We start from the raw sequence: 15,759 nt of genomic DNA on the forward strand, positions 1-15,759 counted from the left end.
AAACAGTCAACACATGAAAAATATTTTCACTCTAAAGCTAACTTTACCTCACTAGAAGAGTAACACAGAATAATGAATATGCATCCATTTCAAAAAGGAGTAAGACTCTAAAGCTATTGCTAAGTCACAATTTATTTCCCTCTTATACAAGAAGTTTAAATCTGATACAGGAACTTAAAAAGTCCTCATAATATCATATAAGAAATAAGAAAATAAGCTAAAACTAATAGAAACTACATCAACAAATTTTTGCTATAATTGGTTAATACAAAAATCTTGTAAGGAAACGAGACAACTGGATACAAAAATATCAATTTCATAATAAGAAAACATTATTTAATTAGGAAAGAATTAAAATCTAGGATTAAAGATTTCAATTGTCTTAGAAGAATATTACAATCTAGTCCATGGAGAAAGAAAATAAATTCTTTGAAATAAAAAAAAACCTTTTAATTTAAAATAAGAAAACACTAACCTGGCTTCTTTGTTTATTTGATCACCATATCCCACTGTATTCACAACAGTTAATTTCAACTGAACATTGTTTTCCTGAAGTTTATATGTCTGAATTTTGAGTCCAACATTTGAGTAAAAATGTGAGGATTTTTTGTCTTTCAAATTAGTATTAAACAATGTGTCAATCAGTGTTGATTTTCCAATTCCAGTTTCCCCTGTAACAAACATAGATACATCATTTAGGGACATAAGATGGCTGAGAAGTAACACTGTGAGCCCCAAGAGTGGTTTAAAGTGTCCCAAATACTTCAAAGATTGGGATGTCCTTGAAGGTATACATGCTACTCCTGACTCCGTCAGTCATTAACATAATATAGAAAGAAAATAGACACAAAGGCACATCAGATTTTGAAGAGTGCTGAAAAATTTAAAGAAAAAAGTGTAAGTAATATGACTAGGAAGACAAAACCCCATACTAATATAAATACATGGTCTTGAATTAACAGCACCAGTGTTATGCTGTTTAAGATAAGTTGAAGTGAGCATTTGGGAAAATTAAGGAATAATTGAGATGAGGCATTTGGCACTTACCCACACAGAGAATATTAAAAGAGAATCCTTGTTGAATAGATTTGTTCACCAATTGATGAGGCAAACATTCAAAACCAAAATGATCGAGCATAGTTAAGGAACGAATATTATCTTCTTTTCGCTTAAAGAAAAAACCAAATAAAAAGATTTTAATGAGAATAGGAAATAATGTCATTTGAAAATATAATTATAATATAAATCAAAGAAATTAGAACTATCATTTGATTACCATATCTCAGACAAGGTGCAAATAAATTTGTGATAAAATAAGCCTTTGTCTAGACACATAGATTTTGCTATCGTTTTTATAAATAGTGAATCTATCTCCTGTCACACTCAGAGACTGTCTCTAAATTTAAAAATAGGAAATTTTTTAAAACTACAAGAAACTCTATTGTATTTCTCTAAAATAATAAATTATTCTTCCACAGAAAAAAAGGGAAAAAATGACATTCTTTCATTCTGTTTCAATGTGTTAATATGTTTAGGAAACCCAATATATGTTAATATATGCAAGGAAACCAAAGTTAATTTGAAATTTTTTATAAAGTAACTAAAAACTTTGACTTCTAATTTGTCATATAACCTCTGAGAACTTGTGCTATATCACATTGTTAAAGGAATCCACTGATAACAACACCTAGAAATCCATCAATATTATACATAAAGTGACAAATTAGTTATTTTTAAAAGGTAGAAGAAATAATTCAAAGAAGGCTTAACAATCTATGTTAATCTCACCCCTGGAAATCTCTCCCAAACTAGAAAAATTTACAAAAACTTTATGCAGAAGTGTTGATTGCAGCTCTCTATTTAACATCCAAGTGTATGGCTCTCTGAGATAGGAGAATATCCAAATAAATTATGACATATTCATTCATACTCTGGGGCATTCTTAAGTCATTAAAGATGTTTGTGGAAAATGCTTTAATAAATTGAAAATAGTAAGTAAAAAAGTAAGATACAAAATTGTATATATATTTCTAGCTTATGGTGATATTAGAGTTACTTATAGCATTTTATCTTTCCTCACATTAACAATTAGAAATAACGTTTGAAGACACTAGAAGGGAAAGGAAAGCAGGCAGATACAGGAAGAAATTAAATTCTGGAAATAAGAGTAGCATAATAGGTGAAACCACATTTATTCACATATTTTCTTGAAGCTACTCCCCAGTAAGTGAGGTCCTTGGGAAGTAGAGCACCAGGAGAGAATCATAATCTTGGGCTGGGAAGTCTAAGTTCAGAGATTTGGGCTGCCATAATGCCAGAATATTGAGAAAGAAATCCTGGAAGAACAAGTCACAGAGGGGAAAGATTCAAATCTGCAAACTTTAGAACACTTGGCTGAGCCTAACTCTGCATGTGCAGGCATGATTACAAAGAGCTCAGCGGCAATTGAGAGAACAGTCTGTGTTCCAAAAGTGCTAGGCTAGTATTTCAGCAGTGGTCCTGGGAAGTCCTAATGAGAACAAGTTTAGAGTTCAAATTTCTCCCAAGTTAGACAAGTTTCATAAACACTTCAGACTTTTTATTTAAACTCTTAAAAGACCATTCTGAAGGATTAAGGGCTATGCTCTAAGTTAAAGGGTTATTCCCAGGTCAAAGAGAATAACTAAAATAAACCCATCTTTAGTAAGCATAGTACCATGATTCAACAGAATCCAAATGATTTTCTAGTAATCTAATTGCCTGCTAAAACAAAATTCAACACTCCTTAGAGAAATATAATAAAGGAATCCAGACTTTCTACAATATACTATCCACAATGCTCAATGCATAATCAAAATTACTAGGTATGAAAAAGCAGAAAAAAATGTGTCCCGTAACCAAGGAAGAGCATAATCAATAGAAAGAGCACACAATGAGGATACTGGAGTTGGCAGACAAATACTACAAAATAACAATTATGAATATATTTAAGAATCTATTGAGAATGATGTATATAATAAATGAAGTGATGGATAATTTCAGAATAGGTAAGAAAATTCTAAAAACAAATGGAACTCATAGAATGGAAAACATACAATATCTGAAGTAAAATAATTCTTTGAATGAGGCAGTTCCACTTCCAGCATCAGAAATTAAGCATCTAGAGGACCCAAATTTCTCACTCAACAACAACAGGAAACTGCACAAAATAAATACACAATGACCTGAAAAATCTGAGAGATACAAAAATCTGGGCAGATACTGAAGGGGAGCCAACACCTGGAAGAAGAGATGGTGTGATGAGTTTTCATCTTGACAAATTCTAGCCTGAGTAAAGGCCAAAGTCAGTGCCACACAGGACATCAAATATTCTAATGAAAATCCTCTAGCCTCTCTTGCATAAAGAACCAAAGGACAGCATGCGAGAGAACCACAGATATTGGAGAATGAGGATAAAATCCAAGAAAGGAGATAAGCAAAGAGAAGGGCCTCAAATTCTGTGTATGTACTCTATGCAAGTTTCTGGCTGAACCCTAAAGCAGAATATATGACAACAATTATAAATAGCTCAGTCATATAGCTCAATTATATGTAAAAGAACTTAAGTGAGATTTGAGCTTCCACACAAGAGATATATTCAGTTTGATCTCATACAAGTTCATTGCCCAATAAAATAAAAACATCAACACTCTTTGGAAGAACATTACAGAATCCTAAAACCACAGTGTAATATTCATATATCCAGGATACATTCTAAAATACATTCTAAAATGTCCCGAGCCTGAGGATTCAATGGAAATTAACACGAAAATGACCTAGGTATGAGAATTGCTGAGAGGTGTTTCAAAGCAACTATTATAAATGTGCTTAAGGACATAAAGGAAAGGATCCATGCAATTAATAAAGAGACAAAAATCTCAGCACAGAAATAAAAACTACAAATTAAGATAAAAGTAGAATTCAAAGAATTAGAAAGTAAAATACATATTTGAGAAAATTAAGCCAAAATTAGCTGTTTTGAAAGATTGATAAAACTGATAAACACCTAGCTAGACTAATTAAAAAAAACATAAAACACAAATTGCCCCTATCAGACATGAAAGAGGGAATAGAGTGACAGATGACACCGATATTAAAATAGTCAAGCTGACAGAAGCAGAGAATAGAATTTTGATTGCCAGGGACTAGATGGTGGGGGAAATGGAGTGATGTTGGTCAAGGGTACAACATCTCATTTAAGCAAAATAAGATCTAATGTACAGCATGGTGAATATAGTTAACAATACTGCATTGAATGCTTTAAATTTTCTAAGAGTGTACATCTTAAATGTTCTTACAACATACACAGAAAATGTATGTGAGGTGATCGATCTGTTGATTAGCTTTATTATGCTAATTATTTCACAATGCATACATATGTCAAAATATATTTGTACAACTTAAGTATACATAACTTTTATTTGTCAATTATGCCTCAATAAAGCCAAATAAATAATAATTAATAATAATAATAGAATACTATAAGGACCTTTTTGCCAACAAATTTGAAACATTTTGCCAACAAATTTAAAAACAGATAAATTATTTAGGAAAAACCAAATTATAAAAATGACACAATGGGAAATAGAAAATCTGTATTGCCACACACCTGTTAAAGAAAAATTGTAATCAAAAACCTTCTCACAAAGAAATCTCCAGGCCCACCCACCTGATTTCACTGTTGAATTCTGTCAAGGATTTAATGAAAAATTCACACAAACTTCGCAAAATAGAAGAGGAAGACATTTTTTCCAACTCATGTTATAAGAGTAGAAACAATATCAATATAAACATCTGAGAAAGACATTGTAAAACAAGAAAACTTTACATCAATATCTTCCATGAGCATAACTAAAAATCTTTTTAAAATATTACCAAATAGAATCTACTAATGTACAAAAATAATAATAGATCCTGAACAATAGGCATTTATTCTAAAAATGCAAGGTTGGTTCAACACTCAAAAATCAATAGATGCATTTCACCATATTAATAGAATTTTTTTAACCCCATATGACTGACTCAAGAGATGAAAAAAATTACTTTTGAGAAATTCAATAACCATTTATAACTTTTTAAAACCTATCGGTCAGCTAAGAATTAAAGAGGACTTCGTCAACCTGATAAATAAAATATTGCCAAGGGAACTTAAATCCAACATTGTAATTAACGGTAAACATCTGAATATTCCCCCCAAGATTGAAAACAAGGCAGAGATGTCAGCTTTTGCCACTTCCACACAGCATTGTACCAGAGGCCCTAGAAGAACCCTAGAGGAGGCCCCAGTGTCACCTGAGATTGAAGTGCAGAAGGACCTGTGGCAGGCAGCCCCAATGTGCTCACATGAGGCTCCCACGCTGAGTCCCACTTGGCCTTTGCATTCTCCACTTTACCACAAGCCCCTTCCTGTGCATGTTCCATGGCTCTGAATGCCCTCCTTCATCAATGCCCAACCATCTCAAAATTCTTGACCATTATGTCTTGAAATATTTCTCCTTCTTTGTTCTCTCTTCTTTCTCTGGGATTCTGATAATGCTTCTTTAAGCATTTTTTATTTCCGTATAGCTCTTGGATATTTTGTTCTATCTTTTTTTCTCACTCTTTTTCTCTCTGATGTTTCAAATTTTCTAATTTCTATAGATTTATCTTAGAGTTTACTGGAGCTTTCTTGACATAGTTGAATCTACTGATGAGCCCATCAAAAGCATTCTTTATTTCTCTCATTATATTTCATTTCTAATATTTTCATTTGATTTTCTTATAGTTTTCATCTCTCTGCTGAAGTTACTCACCTGATCACTCACATTGCACACATTTTCTATTAGAGCTTTCAATATGCTAATCATAGTTATTTTAAATTCTCTGTCAGATAATTGCAACATCCATGTCATATTTAAGTCTGGTAATGACAATTGCTTCATCGCTCAAAATTTCTTTTCTTCCTCTCTTTAAGTCTTTATGTCTTTTTGTTTAAGTCTTGTAACTTTGGGGCTGAAAACTGGATATCTTGTGTAAGACCATAGAGACTGAGATAAATAGATTTTATGCTTGAAATTTAACACATTTTCCCTCTTGTTAGGTCTTTAGTACAGAGATTTATATTTGATTGAGTTGGGCTGGGTCGAGATTTGAAATTGCTATAAAGCATACCACATGCTTCAAATGCCTCTAGTAATACCTTGTGTTTATAGTGGGGATTGGCTTACCAGAGAATGTTTTTCTCATGAGTGCGCCACCCTCAATCTTAAATATTCCCTTTTTTTGCTGTGCCTCAGAAAGAGTATGCTTCTTGCAAATTGTTGTTATTTGACAGTAGTTACCCTGGTGATGGGGGCTGTAGGGGTGGGTGAGAATCCTTTTTTAATCTGACTGTCAATCTTAGGCAAGCGCTCTCCCTATGGGTCCAGGGATTTGGCCTCTATTGCCCTCTTCTGATATAGTTCTGAATTCATCATGGATTTCTGTACCTCTTCTAGATGTTGAGGCTGTTTTTGTGTTAGTGTTCGAAGGGCAAGAGTCTGTTGCCTATTCCCCCAACAGATTCACGCTTTTCTATAGAGGAGAAAGGAGAAAATGTCAGGTCTGAGTGGAGTTTCTTGCCCCTCCTTCACTGCTGCTGTGCCTTCTCCCAGTACTGTAGCATGAGAGAGATTTTTTCAGAGCTCTACCAATCTTTCACTGAATGTCTATTCGCGTTGGAGAAGAAAAAGTCTGCAAGGTACAGATTTATTCTGGCCCCCAGAGGTTTTTACCATTTGACAAGGCACACTGTAGCAATTGGACACTTGCCTTAGATGAACTCTTCTTATTGGTGTTTATGTCTTGCCTAGGCTAGTCAATATTTACACCTTGTATTTCCCTCCAGGCCCCTGTCTCTCTCTGGATTCTGGGACAGTTGGTTGACCTGTTACCTCAGCTCTAGAATGAGTTCAAGAAAAATTTTGATCTTGCTGTTAGTCCACGACTGTATCATTGTATGTTGCAGTGATGCTTTTTTCCAGCTCTCTACATCCCTGAGCAGAAATTGGAAGAGGATATACTTGATTTTTGTATACTGACTTGGTATCTTGTAATCTTGATACATTATTCTCTTAGTAGTTCTGGGAGATGCTCAGTAGATTCTTGCATAGTTTCTACCTTTTTATAATATAGAATTAAATATTTCTTTTGAATATTTATGCCTTTTTTTCACCTCACAGGATCATGAGGGAAATCTGCAGGGCTTGACCACTGGAGATCAGATTGAGATGAAGAAGGCGGTGGGGCAAACAGCAACTGGCACTCAGATCTTGGAAGACTGCATTCCTCCTCACAGCAGTGCCTGAGTAGATATCCCAACCAGTGGCTCTGTCTATCTGCTGAGCTGAGCAGTTGTCCTCATCTGGCATAGGAGCTGGATGGGCAGTTCTACCTGATTTAAGTCCACAGTCAATCAGCCATACAAGCAGAAGAGTATGTTCTACAGCCTCACCCTGCACAGAAGCAAATTTGAAGCCCCATCTACAGCCAAATATAGCCTACAGTTCCACCCAACCAGGAAGCCTCGCCAGAGCACCCAGTAATGGCATAGGCCATCCCACTGCCCTGCTTACAGTGGCACCCAAGTAGAGGGCCCAGCAAACAGCTCTACCCATCTGCAGACCAAGGTAGTGGCCTCATCTTTCCATGGAGCTGAGTGGACTGTTCTGCTTCATTTGAGTCTCCATACATTGAGCCATAACAACCATGGAGTTAGTTGTACAGTTCACCCAGGAATGGAATCAAATTCACAGACCTGCCCAACTGCTGAGTATAGCTACTAGTCTTGCCTGACTAGAAAACCCAGGAAACCACAGATCTCATTCTACAGCCGTGCTTGCTCAGGGAACCAATAAAGCAGTTATATCCAACTGTTCTCAGACAGCAACACCACCCTGACTTCAGAGCATGGGCAGTGGCTACCCAAAGAGAGACATCAATAGCAAGCCCACCTACTCAAGGGCATTACCAACTGAAAAATGCAGAACTGCAAGCTGAGCTCACTGCTAAAAGACTCCCTGCCAAAACAAATCTGTAAAGTCTTAAAGAGGAGACCACTTACTCAAATGCACAGATACCAATGAAAGGAATCAAAGATCACAAAGAATCAAACAAATATGATACCACTAAAGGAAGTTTTAAAAGCCCCAATAGCTGACCTTACGTAAATGGAGATCTATAAATCTCAAGAATATTTTCAAGAGAGATGTCATCATCACAGTAGTGTAAGAGGATCTTTTTGTCTCTTTCCTTCAATCTATAGTGAATAAAACATCCATAACCCAACAAAGGATACATAGCACAACACACTAAGATGCTGGAAAAATCTACACATTGGTACACATGAAGGTGGATGAATTGGAACACACAGAGGAAGCTAAACAGAGGAACAGCAGATGCAGAGCCCGGGATTCTGGACCCTTGCCATGGAGGCTGAGCCAGCCACCCCTAGCCCCAGAGAACTTGGTGTGGAGCAGCAGAGGCATGTGGTCAACTCCAGTCAGCCAGCCAAGGCAGCACCTGTGACCAAGGGAAATGGAAAAGCAGTGGAGGTGGAGCCCCATGATCCTAGGCTCTCTGGTCTTAGCTCAGAGACCTGCATGCAGAACTCTGACATCCCAACTGCGAGGGCACCTATGATGACAAGGTAACAAGCAACAGCTGAGACGTTGCCCCACATACCAGGATCCCTCCCCAATCCCACTCTCCCCTCCATGGCAGTGGAGATTCCCACCCAGGTGATCCCAAATGCTGAGGCACCAGCCATCCCTGTGGCCCCAGTCACAAAGCAAATGACTGCAGTGGCATCAGCTACAGCAAGGCATCAGCGACCCCCAGAATCACAGGCAGCAATGAAAAGAGTACTGGTGACACCCCAAATAGAAGTGGAAGAGGATGGAACATGAAGATCCTCAAATATAGCAGCTCAGGTAAGAGACACCAAAAACTAGTGCTATAGGGCCACCTACTGAAAAACAAAATAAAAGCTTCTAATCTCCAAGCAATTGAAAAGTTTGACTCAAAACAAAGCTATACCTAAATAAAAAACATATTTGCTACAACAAATGCACTTGCAGAGGAATAACTCAGCAAGTACCCCAAAAATTCACACTACCATGGCAATGCATAAAGAAAACAATTCTCCAGAAACAAAACATAAAGTTTTGGAAGACTGTGATCTAACTGATAAAGAATTCAAAATAACTGTCATAAAAAAACTCAACAAGCTATAAGAAAACCCTGAAAGGCAGTTCAATGAGCTCAAGAATAAAATCAATGAACAGAAGGAATACTTTACCAAAGAGATTGAAACTCTAAAAAAGAACCAAACAGAAATTTTGGAGCTAAAGAACTCAATAAATGAGATAAAGAATGCATTAGACAGCACTGGAAATAGAGCAGATCACATAAAAGAAAGAATTAACAAGTTCAGAAATAGAAACCTAGAAGTAATGCAGGTAGAAGAGGAGAAAGAGCTAAGATTTTAAAAAACGTATAAATTCTACAAGAATTATATGACTCTGTTAGGAAGGGCAACATAAAGGTAATTGGTATCCAAGAAGAAGAAGAGAGAGAAAGGAGTGGAGAGCTTATTTAAAGAAATAATATTTGAGAACTTCCCAAACCTGGGAAAGGAACATGGATATACAAACCCATGAAGCTAATAGAATACCCACTTATCACAATGCAAAAAGACTTTCTCCAAAACACATGATAATAAAACTGTCAAAAATCAGTGACAAAGATGGAATAGTAGAAGCATCCAGGGAGAAAAATAAAATAACCTACAAAGGAATCCCCATTAGGCTATGAGCAGATTTCTCAGCAGAAACCATACCAACCAGGAAACAGTGGAGAGATATATTCAAAATATTAAAAGATAAAAACTGTCAGCTATAAGCACTCTTTCCAACAAAGTTATATTTCAGATATGAAGGAGAAATGAAGGCTTTTCCAAACAAACAAAAGCTGAGGAAGTTCACCTCCATGAGATGTGCCTTACCAGAAATGTTTAAAGGAGCCCTTCTACCTAAAATGAAAAGGCAAAGGCATACAAAGCTTTGAGCAAGGTGATAAATACATAGACAGAATCAGAAAATTGCAAATCTATATCAGAATAGAATAGTATACACTTAATTATACACAAAAGTTAAAGGAGAAAAAGCATTAATAATAATTATAACCACTTCAATGGTGTAGCAAACTTACAACACAAAAAGGGATATAATTTATATTTATAATTTATGACAATAAAAGCATAAAAGATAAAGAGGAAAAGGACAGAACTTGCATAGGGAAAAGAAGATAAGAGTCTATCAGCAGAAAAAAAGACTATCTTATCTATGAGACCTTACATACAAACCACATGGTAACCACAAAACAAAAACTCAGAACAGAGTCACAAAACATGAAAAAAGAGGAAACTGAGAAGCACATCACAGAAAACCATCAAACTGATATTGTAGACAAAAAAAAAAAAAAAGCAAAGAGGCAGGCCCAGTGGCACAGCGGTTAAGTTCACACGTTCTGCTTCTTGGCAGCCCAGGGTTCACTGGTTTGGATCCTGGGTGAGGACATGGCACTGCTTGGCAAGCCATACTGTGGGAGGCATCCCACATATAAAGTAGAGGAAGATGGGCATGGGTGTGAGCTCAGGGTCAGGCTTCCTCAGCAAAAAGAGGAGACCGGCAGTAGTTAGCCCAGGGCTAATCTTCCTAAAACAAAACAACAACAACAAAAAAAAGACAAGCAAAAAGAAACAATGAAACTAAAGAACAGAAAACTAAAGATATTAAGTTCTCATATATCAATAGTCGCCTTCAATGTAAATGGATTTAATTCCATTTACAATGGAGTTTTAATCAATTCCAATCAAAAGACACAGAGTGGCTGAATGAATTTAAAAACAAAGCCCAAAAATATGCTGTCTCCAGGAGATCCATCTCAGCTCTAAAGACAAACATAGGCTCAAACTGAAGGGATGGAAGATGATACTCTAAGCAAATAGCAACCAATAGAAATTGAGTGTAGCCATACTTATATCAGACAAAATAGACTTCAAGCCAAAAACATAATAAAAGACAAAGATGGGCATTATATAATGATAAAAGTCACAATCTATTGAGAAGACACAACACTTATTAATATATATGCACCCAACATAGGAGTATCAAAGTATATAAAGCAATTATTAACAGACAAAAAGGAAGGAATTGACAGCAACAGTAGTAGGAGGTTTTAATACGCCACTTTCATCAAAGGATAGATCATCAACACAAAGTCAACAAGGAAACATTGGCTTTAAATGAAACATTAGGTCAAATATATTCAACAGATATATAGAGAACATTCCACCCAAAAGCAACAGAATACACATTCTTCTCAAGTGAACATAGGAAATTCTCAAAGATAGATCACATGCTGGGAAACAAAACAAGTCTCAATAGTTTAAGAAGACTGAAATCATATCAAGTAACATTTCCAACCACAATGGTATGAAACTAGAAATATACTACAAGAAAACCTCTGGAGACTAAACAACATGCTACAGAACAACTATTGGGTCAATGAAGAAATCAAAAACTACCTGGAGACAAATGAAAAAGAAAACAGAACATACCAAAATCTATGAGATGCAACAAAAGCAGTATGAAAAGGAAATTTATAGCAACATAGTCCTACTTCAAGAATCAAGAATAGGGGAAGGAGGGAGGGGAGAGGGCAAAATGGGTGATTAGGCTCAGATGTGAGGGGATGGACTATAAATAGTTTTTGCTTGGTGAACATGATGTAATCTACACAGAATTCAAAATATATTATGATGTACATCTGAAAATAAATTTTTTTTTAAAAACCATCAAGAAAAATCTCAAATAAACCATCTAACATTACACCTAAAGGAACTAGAAAAAGAGAAACAAATGAAGCTCAAAGTCAGTAGAAGAATGGAAACAAAAATCTGAGAGAAATAAATGAAATAGAGACTAAAACATCAATAGAAAGTATCAATAAAACTAAGAGCTGATTCCTTGAAAAAATGAACAAAGTTGTCAAAACTTTAGCTAGAATCACCAAGAAGAAAAGAGAGAAGCCTCAAATAAATAAAATCAGAAATAAAAGAAGAGAAATTACAATGGATATAACAGAAATACTATGGGAACACTATGAAAAGCTATACACCAACAAATTTGATTACCTAGAAGAAATGGATAAATTCCAAGAATCTACAACCTTTCCAAAGTGAACCAAGAAGAAATAGAGAATCTGAGTAGATTGGTCACTCTTCAAGAGATTAAAACCATAATCAAAACCTTTCAGAAAACAAAAGTCCAGAAACACATGGCTTCTCTGGTGAATTCTACCAAACATTCAAAGACTATCTAATACCTATCTTTCTGAAACACTTCTGAAAAATTGAAAAAGAAGAGGCACTTCCTAACTCATTTTATGAGGCCAACATTATCCTGATACCAAAATCAGACAAGGATGAGACAAAAGAAGGAAGTTACAGGCCAACATCACTGATGAATGTAGATGCAAAAATCCTCAACAAAATGTTAGCAAATTGAATACAACAATACTTTAAAAGGATCATATACCATGATCAAGTGTGATTTATTCCAGGGATGCAAATATGGTTCAACATCCACACATCAATCAATGTGACACACATTAACAAAATGAAGAATAAAAATCACCTGATCATCTCATGAAATGCAGAAAAAACATTTGAAAGATTCAGCATCCATTTATGATAAAAAAAAACTCTCAATAAAATGGATATAGAAGGAAAATACTTAAACATAATTAAGGCCATATATGACAAACGCACAGCTAACATCAAACTCAATGGTGAAAAGCTGAAAGCTATCCCTCTAAGAATAGGAATAAAATGAGGATACCCACTCTTGCCACTCTTATTCAACATTGTACTGGAAGTCCTAGCCAGAGCAATTAGGTAAGAAAAAAGAAGTAAAAGGTGTCCAAATTGAAAAGGAAGAAGTAAAACTGTCACTATTTGTGGATGACATGACTGTATATATAGAAAACCCTAAAGAACCCACCCACAACTATTAGAAATAATTAAAAGTACAGTAGAGTTGCAGGGTACAAAATCAATGTACAAAAATCAGTTGCATTTCTATACGCTAATAATGAACTAGCAGAAAAAGAAAGCAATAATACAATCCTATTTATAATCACAACAAAAAAGAATAAAAGATCTAGGAATAAACTTAAACAAGGAGGTGAAAGACCTGTACACTGAAAACCATAAGACATTGTTGAAAGAAATAAAGAACAGACTTGAAGAGACAGAAAGATATTTTCTGCTCTTTGATTAGAATTAAAATATTTGGAATGTGAATATAACCTAAAGGAATCTATCGATTCATTGCAATCCCTATCAAAATCCCAATGACATTCTTGACAAAAATAAAACACAGAATCCTAAAACCTGTATGGAACAACAAAAGATCCCAAATAGCCAAACAATCCTGAGAAAAAAGAACAAAGCTGGAGATATCACAGTCCCTGGATTCAAAATATAGTACAAAGCTACAGTAACCAAAACAGCATGCTACTGGCACAAAATGGACACATAGGTCAATGGAACAGAATCAAGAACCTAGAAATAAACCCACACAATGATGGACAGCTAATTTTTGACAAGGTAGCCAAGAACACACAATGGAGAAAGGAAAGTTTCTTCAATAAATGGTGTTGGGAAAACTGGATAGCCACATGTAGGAGAATAAAAGTAGACCACTACCTTACACAAGACATAAAAATTAACTCAAAATGGATTAAAGACTTGAACATAAAACCTGCAACCATAAAACTCCCAGAAGAAAACATAAGCAGTATGCTGTTTGACATCAGTCTTAGCAGTAACTTTTGGAATATGTCTCCTCAGGCAAGGGAAACAAAACAAAAAATAAACAAATGGAACTACATCAAACTAAAAAAGCTTCTGTATGGCAAAGGAAACCTTCAAAAAAATAAAAAGGCAGCCTACTGTATGGAAAAAACACCTTCAAATTATATATTGGATAATGGTTTACTATGCAAAATATATAAAGAACTCCAACAACTCAACAGCAAAAAAGAAACAATCTGATTAAAAAGTGGGCCAAGGATGTGAATAGACATTTTTCCAAAGAGGATATACAGATGGCCAACAGGCATATGAAAACATATTCAAAATCACTAATTATTAGGGAAATTCAAATTGAAACAACAATGAGATATTACCTCACACCTGTCAGAATGGCTATCATTAAAAAGACAAGAAATAACAAGTGTTGGAAAGGATGTGAAGAAAAGAGAACCATTGTACACTGTTGGTGGGAATATAAATTGGTACAGCCACTATAAAAAATGGTATAGAGATTCCTCAAAAATTTAAGAACTACTGTATGATGCAGCTTTTCCACTTCTGGGTATTTGTCCAAAGGGCATGAAAACACTAATTCAAAAAGATATATGCTCCCCTATGTTTACTGCAGCATTATTCACAATAGTCAAGACTTGGAAACAACCTAAGTGCCCATCAGATGAATTGATGAATAAGATGTGGTATATATACACAATGGAATTCTAAGCCATAAAAAAGATGAAATCTTGCCATTTGTGACAACACGGATGGACTTTGAGGGTATTATGCTAAGTGGAATAAGTCAGATTGAGGAAGAAAAATTCCAGATGATTCCACTCATTTGTGGAAGATAAACAAACACATAGATACAGAGAACAATTGGTGGTTACTAGAGGGGAAGAGGGGCTGGGAGGAGGGCAAAAGGGGTCAAGGGGCACATTTGTACAGTGACAGGTCACAATCTGACTCTTGGTGGGGAACATGACGTAGTCTATACAGAAGATGAAATATAATGATGTACACCTGAAGTTTATATGGTGTTATAAATCAATGTAACCTCAATCAAGAGAAGAAATGGGGTTCTATAAGCTATCTGACAAAAACTCAGAATAATCCTCTTAAAGGAGTTCAAAGAACTACAAGAACATACAGGTAGACAACCCAAAAATTAGGAAAACAATGCATGAACAAAATGAGAAGTTCAATAAAGAAATAAAAATCATTAAAAAATAGAAATCCTAGAGCTGGTGAATACAATGACTATATTGAAAAATTCAATAGAGAGCTATGACAGAAGACTTGACCAATCAGAAGAAAGACTCAACGAACTAGAAATAAATCATTTGGAATTATTCAGTCAGAGGAACAAAAAGAAAAAAGTATAAAAAAGATTAAATAAAGAGAGGAGATCCAAGATGGCGCCATGAGTAGTCCTCTTTGTCTCTCCCCCTTCGAGTCTACAATTATTTGGACATTTATCACTTAACAAAGGATATCCAGACAGCATCTCAGGACGTCTGAGAGACCCACGCGACTATACATCGGAAGGCAGATGGACTTTCCTCCGGGAGGATGTGGAAATAGGTGAAAACTCTCCGACCCCGACCGAACAGCCTAGTACCCGCAAGCGGCTTTCTTCCAATGGACGCCCCCAGAAGATCAACACACATCCAGGGCAGGAGCGAGCACACAACAGAGGAGCGACAGTGGAAACAGGTGACCAGAACCCTACCTAAACCCCCCGCAATTACTCCTAAACACAGAGGGAAACTTTGGAGTTGCACACCTGGGCCCGCTGGGAGATCCCACCTGGTGTTCGTGGCGCCCGGAGGGTCCCAGAGAGAGTT

At 35.8% G+C, this 15,759-nt stretch overlaps 1 protein-coding gene across 2 annotated transcripts in view; it reads right to left on the reverse strand.

The window, feature by feature from the left end:
* SEPTIN14 (septin 14) overlaps positions 1–15,759 on the reverse strand; it is a 144,131-nt gene that overhangs the window by 71,861 nt on the left and 56,511 nt on the right. For both annotated transcript variants that reach the window (XM_070567919.1, XM_070567918.1), the window contains 2 exons: positions 1,048–1,168; positions 476–671 (listed from right to left, as the gene is read on the reverse strand). In XM_070567919.1, coding sequence (XP_070424020.1) covers positions 476–671; positions 1,048–1,138 — 287 coding nt within the window. In that variant the 5' untranslated portion in view covers positions 1,139–1,168. The remainder of the gene's footprint in view (positions 1–475; positions 672–1,047; positions 1,169–15,759) is intronic.

Source organism: Equus przewalskii, chromosome 12 (assembly GCF_037783145.1).
Source record: "Equus przewalskii isolate Varuska chromosome 12, EquPr2, whole genome shotgun sequence".
Taxonomy (NCBI): domain Eukaryota; kingdom Metazoa; phylum Chordata; class Mammalia; order Perissodactyla; family Equidae; genus Equus; species Equus przewalskii.